Source organism: Myotis davidii, unplaced genomic scaffold (assembly GCF_000327345.1).
Source record: "Myotis davidii unplaced genomic scaffold, ASM32734v1 scaffold21, whole genome shotgun sequence".
In the NCBI taxonomy this organism is placed as follows: domain Eukaryota; kingdom Metazoa; phylum Chordata; class Mammalia; order Chiroptera; family Vespertilionidae; genus Myotis; species Myotis davidii.
The window spans coordinates 558,341-566,696 of record NW_006292573.1 but is presented as its reverse complement, the minus strand read 5'-3'; the positions used below and the strand labels follow the sequence as shown (position 1 = coordinate 566,696).

At 35.0% G+C, this 8,356-nt stretch overlaps 1 protein-coding gene across 2 annotated transcripts in view; it reads right to left on the bottom strand.

Moving 5' to 3' along the window:
• Nucleotides 1-29: 29 nt before the first annotated feature.
• Nucleotides 30-8,356, bottom strand: part of STRN3 (striatin 3) — a 105,102-nt gene continuing 96,775 nt past the window's right edge. For both annotated transcript variants that reach the window (XM_006766013.2, XM_006766014.2), the window contains 3 exons: nt 5,638-5,745; nt 902-988; nt 30-823 (listed from right to left, as the gene is read on the bottom strand). In XM_006766013.2, coding sequence (XP_006766076.1) covers nt 654-823; nt 902-988; nt 5,638-5,745 — 365 coding nt within the window. In that variant the 3' untranslated portion in view covers nt 30-653. The remainder of the gene's footprint in view (nt 824-901; nt 989-5,637; nt 5,746-8,356) is intronic.

Genomic DNA, 8,356 nt, shown 5'->3' with positions numbered 1-8,356 from the left:
TACATAGCAGCGGGTTAGTGAGATCTCTGTGTTTTAGGGTTGTATAATGCAGAAAAACTTCAATACAATCTTAAGCACTGTTGTGACAGGCTAAATATATAAAAAAGACTTATAAAAACTAGAATTTTATCCAAACATTTTGTGCAACTAATGCTAAAATATTTTAAGTTAAATTTTCTTTTTTTCTTTTTTTAAAGCAAAATAAGTTTAAAAGGGAATCTGTGGCATTCAACTGATAAACAGAAGATCACTAAGAGATGAAAAAAAAACTACTCTTGGAGCTCACTTCCCCCCAACAAGAGCACCACATCCCTAACCCTAAGGCAGCACACAGAGTCCAAAATAAAAGTCCTTTTGTAAGATCAGACTCCACGTTGGCTTAAAGATACCTAAAAAACAGATATATGCTCAGTTTGTATCCAGTACAGGCCACAAATACTGGAGTCCTTTTTTTTTGTCCCACAAAATACAGTAATTACAATTAATTAATGAACCTGACATTAAGATTTTAATTTCCACCAATTTATGCCTGCCCTAAATAGCCTTCACCAGGCAGATCACATGTAGTGTCTTATCAGTAACCATTTTTGATGGCAGTGATGCAGACCCTCTTTTTGTTCAAGCAAATCTGTTGTTATGATGTATTTGTTGATTCACACAAATACTTTGGCAAGGGCATCAGCCCCTGCACTAGCAATATATGCTTTTGATGGATGGAAAGCAACATCATATATTGATTCATCTAATTTCTTCCTATGTGCTGTTATTTCTTGCACACATGTCTTGCTGTCCAAATTCCACAATCTAATAGAACAATCATGGCCTGTAAAAGAACAAATAAAGTGTTTTTGAGTAACAATTCTTTTATAAAGTTTGTGCGCAGTACAGGATTCAGACTTACTTCCAGACATCAAATAGATTCCATTAGGATCTACTGCGAGACTTGTAACAGCATCCAAGTGAGCTACCATAGAATGGATCATTTTACCTACACAAAACATAACAAAGATAATTATGTTTTCACAAATATTTACTAACTTGATAGGTACTTTAGAAATCATAAAATAGCACAAACATAAGAGACAATCACTATAGCATTTTAAAAATTGTAGTAAAATATACCTAAACATAAGAGTTACCATTTTAACTATTTGAGAGGGTACAATTCAGTGGCTTTTAGAACATTCCCAATGATGTGCAACAATCACTATTATCTAGTTCAGAACATTTTCAATACTGCAAAGGGAAACCCCATACCCATTAAGCAGCCATTCCCCATTCCTCTCCCCCAAGTCCCTGGTAACCATTAATCTACTTTTTCTCCCTATAGTTTGGACTATTCTGGATGCTTCATAGAAATAAATCATATAACAACATGTGGCTTTTTGTGTCTGCCTTCTGTCACTTAGTATAATGTTTTCAAGGTTCATGAATTATCCTATATAATAAAAAGCTAATATGCAAAGTGACTGAACAGCAGAACGACTGGTCGCTATGATGTGCACTGACCACCACGGGGCAGACACTCAATGCAGGAGCTGCTCCCTGGTGGTCAGTGTGCTCCCACAGGGGGAGTGCCACTCAGCCAGAAGCCCTGAGCTGGATTCATGGCTGGCGAGCACAGCAGTGGTGGTGGGAGCCTGGCCAGCCTGGGTGAGGAGCTGATGGCTGGTTGCAGGCTGGCCACAACTCCCAGCCACCCAAGCTCCCAGTGGAGGCTGGCTGGAAGCAAGTATCTGGGATTTATTTGTCTTCTATAACTGAAACTTTGTTGCCATGAGCGGGAGGCCACAGCCAGCTCAGGGCAGGTGGAAAGCTTGGCTTCCTCCATTGCTCAGGCAACCAAGCCTTCTGCTTGCTCCAGCTCTGTGGCTGCCGGCTGCCATCTTGGTTGGGTTAATTTGCATATAGTCGCTCTGATTGGCTGGTGGGCATGGCTTAGGGCGTAGCAAAGGCATGGTCAATTAGCATCTTTGTCTTTTATTAGTATAGATCATGAGGCTGTAAGTGTTGATCTGAATACAAAACCACAACAAAATCAAGTGTGAAGGTTTCTCCAGAAAACATCAAAAGTCCTATCACTTTCCAGCAATACCAAACACTTATCAGTTGAAGACAAAGTTTCTCATAATTTCAAACCACATTTGTCTATTCTTCATTTGTACTAAGTAACAAACAGAATTGGAGATTCTTCTCTGCTCTCCTAAGAAACAGAAAAATCATTCAACACACTATCTTTAATTGCTTAGTCCCACAATTCATCTCTCAATTCTAGAATCCATTCCTCTCAATATTCCTATTCAAAACAAACAAACAAAACCCTAGATATGAAATGATTGGCCTCAAAGAAAGTAATCTCAAAACATTAGGGGTTAAGTAACAAGCACCATTAGCTTCCTTCAAAATGTCAATTCTATGATGGTAACTCTTGATTCACAATCTAATTCTTATTTCTCTCCTGAGAATAACCCTCTATGTCCTAAATTTAAGGTGTGTTAAACCAAAGAATTCTTTCAACCAATTAGCAAACCTCCCCCATTTCATTAAGGGTGCAATAATTTTCCAAGTTTAATTTCAACTCTCCTGCCTATACATTAAACTAACCTTTACTGATATGATAAGTCAATTCTGAGTCAACCCTTCTTTTCCATATAGTGACTTCAAAAATGCAAGTGACCTCCTCTCCCTTCAGACTGAACCACGTATAGAGAGATCACATGCTGAACCAAGTTGGCTGCTGAGCTTCCATGGGTAACAACAAAAGTCACAAAGCATCTGACCCCTCCTTCAGCAACACTTACTTTTAATTTCTCAAATTTAACCAATTTCACGTTGGCTCCAATGCCTCTGCCACCCCTCTTCCTCCACCAAGATTAATTCTTTGCTCTTATAACAGTCTACCTGGCATCTAAACCCTTTGACTTGAGCAATCAGTATTATAGGCCACTATGAAATGGAAAAGAAACAGACTAATGTAAACCATGTAGACTCTAGAAGCAAACTGTATGTATTTGAATCCCAACCCTGCAATTTTCCTGTTGTGTAGAACTGCACTAATTATTAACTTCTTTTAAGCCTTTTATTTCAACTGTAAAATGGAAATAATAATAGTATCATATATATACCTAATAGAGTTATTAGAAGAGCAAACATGTTAATACACATAAATCAAATACAACAATGGCTCGCAGTAAGTAATATACCATTAAGCTCCAAGAAGATAGGGCATTTTGTTTTGTTTACTAAGCATTGAGAACTCTGGCAGATAGCCAATGAATTCTGCTGCATGAGTTCACAATCTATTCAGGACCTTCTTCCTCCAACTTCTCTACCACATCCTACACCTTCTCTCTCACACTCACTAGCTAAGTGTCTCAGTATAGTATATGCAACTCTAATTTGTGCCTCTATCAAACTTTTAAAAATCACGAGCCTCAAAGATCTCTCTGGAACAAACAATAGAAATTGTAAATTTTTAATTCCTTAAAAGTCAAGGATCTACCATATAATATAACTTAAATAATCTTTTTAAACCAATTTTGTAAATCCCTGCTCAAATATTTTAAGTGGCTTTCACAGTGCATAGCATAAACAAAAATTCATTATTCTTAGGTTGGCTGTGAGAAGTTCTCAATAGATTCTGTTTTCTTCCTCCAGACTTACCGCTTTGGCTTTGCCTGTAAAAAACCCCCGTGTTGGCCAAAGTTTCTACCACCAAGCCTCTGATCAAAATACGTCCTTACCTAAAATTTCCTACTTTCTTCACTTAAAAAAAAAAATCTTACCATTGCTTCAAGGCAAAGCTCAAACCCTTACTCTGTGAAGACTCCTTTACCTAGCAGAGTTCAGGTGCACACACATACACAGATCCTGTTTTCCCCAGGTAACAGTTAAGTCCCCAGAAAGCAGAAACCCAATCTTATACATGACCGTAGCCAGTGCACTGCAGAATACAAAATGCTAAAAATGTTTCTGTTGTTAAAATCTAAATATTTATCAAACCCATTCATAATATTGATTTCTATGTCTCAGATACAAAAGTTCAATAAATTGAACTCTGTTGTATGTGTGTGTGTGTGTGTGTGTGTGTGTGTGTGTGTGTGTGCCTGTATATGAGAATAAAAGTGAGAGAGGCTGATTTAAAAAGAATTTTTTCCAGTGTTTGGAGGCCACAGCTTCAATTTCTTCCCACTAAAGGTAAGGTGCTAAAACTACTTAAGAGAAATAACAAAATAAATTGGTAGATCTTATAAGACTGTAAGCTCCTTACTTATTAAGTGAAAATTTATTACCACTTTTTCTTGATTTTTGCCATTAAAACAGCTCTAGAGACTCACACTTTACTTTAAATACAACTAACTACGAAAATTCCTGAACCTCCCCTTACAAATCTAAATCTGTAATAATTAATAAAAAAAAATCAATCTTTTTAGAAATACAATAAAGGAAATTATCTCTGTTCTTGCAGCAGAGGATAATCTCTAGGCTTCAAAAAATGTTCAAAAAATTGTTGATAAGGTGTTAAATGGAAAACATTCACATGAATATGAATAGTCTCTCCTGTGAAATACATAGTCCTGTGAATATCCATTACCTTCTCAACTGTTTTATTGAGTTAAAAGGAATCTGTCCATGAAGTGTTGCTTGAACAAAGGGATTTATGAAAGACTAAAAATATGACCATGTTCTATATAACCTCCAAAGAGAAATCTGTCTTTTAATTTGCTATCTTGCTTGATAATTTGTTGCCCTGCAATAATATTATAATTAATATTTAAGATTTTGATATGGAAGTCCTCTAATACCCCTGTTTTAGCTTCCCCTCAAGGAAGCCTTTCTAGCTGTCAGACCTTTCCTGAAAGAAAACAAACAATATTTTATATAGTATTCAGGTAATTACAGATGGAACAAGGGTCCTTAAAGAAACTCTATGGCCACATTAATATTTGATTTGACTTCTATATAAATGGTTAAGTTTTCTGACAACAAGAAATACAGGGAAGATGGCAATAAAACACTTTTTACTAACCATCATTTTATCCACTGAGAAATAATTTTAAGAACATATTTGAAATGCCAAACCCCAGAAAGACACCTCTTCTGCTATACTAAATCACAATAGACTATGAAGAAAGTAATTTCAAATGGATGGATTTATATTTAATATGACATGAAAAAAATCATAATACGTAGGCAAGGTTTTATTTATATACTTAAGGATAAAACAACATATTATGAATGTGCTACATAACTAAAGCAAAAATCTGAGTTAAAATTATTTAACTTGGCAATTTTGAAGCAGAAAAGTCAATATATTTTATATAAAAGAATAGCATTCTTTTTTTTACAAAATATATTTTATTGATTTTTTACAGAGAAGAAGGGAGAGGGACAGAGAGTCAGAAACATCGATGAGAGAGAAACATCGATCGGCTGCCTTCTGCACGCCCCGCAGTGGGGATATGCCCGCAACCAAGGTACATGCCCCTGACCGGACTCGAACCTGGGACCCCTGAGTTCGCAGGCCGACGCTCTATCCACTGAGCCAAACCGGTTCGGCAAGAGTAGCATTCTTGATCACTTCAAATTTACAGAATTATTAATATGATTGAAAAGAAAATAAGACAACCTACTTACCCGTTTTATTGTCAAAAAATTTGATGTGTCTATCTTCATGAGCAGTTATTGTAACAGGAAGTGTGGGATGACTTACTACTCTATTAATGTGATTACTGGATTGTAAATCTGAAAAATAAAGGCAGATAAAGCACTAAAACTCAAACCTTCAGTTGGAACTGGATGATGACCTTTTTATTCTTACCAAAAAATAAAAAAACAAAAAAAATCTAAATAAATAAATAAAATTATCTGAGAAATAAAACTAGAGCTCTAGAGGAATACAATTTCTTAAAAAATAAATGTTTAAGCTATCATGTCCTATAATATGGACCCTACTAAGCTCAAGTCTAGAAAAGTTGTAAGTATTTTAATGTAGGTGGTTTAAGAATTCTTTAAAAATCTCACAATTATCATTACTTTTAATGGATAGCCCATAAAATAATTATAAGCATTTAAGGAAAATTCGTAAGTGATAATTAGGTGTTTGTAAGAAAGAATCCCCAGCCTACCCATACTGACAAAAATACAAAGAACCAGAATGAATGTCCTTAGGAATAAGACCTTTTCTTTACTGACAAGCTCCTAATTTTTGATTAGCAATGAGGGAGAACAGAGAAAAATCAAAACAAATGGGAAAATATCCACATTATTAGACTTGAAGTAAATCAATCATTCCACATATATATAATAACTCTTAACTAAACTTAAACATATAACACACAAAACAAACCCCATATATGTTTGTGTGTGTAATTACCTATGGAAGAGGGAGAGAGAAACTAAGGTTGAAAGGGCACTGGGAAAGACACTTCTTTAAGTATTTTAATGTTTTACACGATTAACATTTAAAAAGCTTGATTTTTTAAAAAAGCAATCACAAAAAATCAAAATTAAATTTAAATGAGTGAACTTTACCATATATCCAATTGGTGGTATAAGCACAAATAAATGAACTATTTCAAGTGACTTGAAAGCACAGTAATAGATTACCCATCCCTAGTTTCAATAACCAAACTATTGACAGTGGTTTTGGTATTATTATTCTGAGATGACTATGTGTACTGTGAAATAAAATGAGAGATGATGATGATTTTGCTGAACACAGTGAGATTTGGTACGGTTAAAATGAAATAAAGACATAAAAATCAATGAGATAAATCTGAATTTCAATAGGAAGTATTCATATGAATTTATCAACATTTTTCTTTTTAAAAAATGTATTTGTAGCTCTGACCACCAAAAAAGCCTAAACCAACGACCAATTCAAGAGCCATGAAATCCATAAGGACCAACCCAAGAGCCTAAACTGTAGTCTCTAAATGTCTTTTTTTTCACTCAGAGAATCCATGGCTCCTTAGAGAAATGGCCAATTTCAGATCTGGGGCACAAATCAACAAGATGAACGTAGAATATCTTCTCATATCAGAAAGTAAAACTATCAATGACTCCCAGGGTCATGTCAAAAGGACTCAGGAGCTACATGAATAAATTCCCACTAGCCAAAGATTAAACCATCTGAATAGCAATAAAGATAATAATGGCAATGATTCATATACATCAAATACATTTATATCTAAGTGAGATTATCCTATATAATAAAGAGCTAATATGCTAATTAGACCAGACAGCAGAATGACTGTCCAGACAACCTTCCGGACGAAGCCGGAGCTGTGAGGGCCAGCCGAGGCTGCGAGAGCTGAGCCCCTTGCACTAATTCCATGCATCAGGCCTCTAGTAATGATAAAACAAACAAACAAACAAACAAATAAACGAACAACACCCAATAGACTCTCTGGTCACCTATGGAGGATGCTAGGGAACACTTCATTATTACTATTATGTAAGCTGGTAAATAAAGGGGAGGGGGAATCAATAATTTATTTTGCCTTTCCTTTATAATCTAACTCCGAAGCACCCAATTTATTGATGAGGGGTGTTTCTCTTTACAGAAGTATTCTAGCTAATATATGGAGAAATAATGAATTAGAAAATCATTTTTAAACAGCTAATGAATTGACAGATCCAGGTAATTATCATCAAGACTGAAACATAAACAGATAAATAAATAAACCAGACAATATTTACTTCTGATACAAATTCACAATTTATGAAGTAGTCTTGCCTAACCATTAAAAACTTTTAAGTGAACACAAATAAAACACTGAACCTAAATTTGAATAAGCCTCTGGAACTAAAACCAATTTAGGAAATAAAATGAATAGAGGAGCTTGTTAAATGATACCCCAAGCAAAATCCAGGTTGTGGAAAATTTTACAGGCAAACTATCCAATTTCTTCAAGTAAAAAATGCAGTATAGAAAATATAGTTAATAATATTATATCTTCAATAAATGGTGCTGGGAAATTTGGTCAGACACATGCAAAGAAATGAAACTAGACCACCAACTTACACCATACACAAAAATAAACTCAAAATGGATAAAGGACTTAAACATAAGACGGGAAACCATAAAAATATTAGAGGAATCCACAGGCAGCACAATCTCAGACATATGCCAAAGCAATATCTTCATCGATACTGCTCCTAGGGCAATGGAAACTAAAGAGAAAATAAACAAATGGGACTACATCAAAATAAAAAGCTTTTGCATACCAAAGGAAATCATCAGCAAAACAACAAGAAAGGCCACTGCATGGGAGACCATATTTGCAAATGATATCACCAATAAGGGTTTAATCTGCAACATTTACAGGGAACTCATACAACTTAACAATAT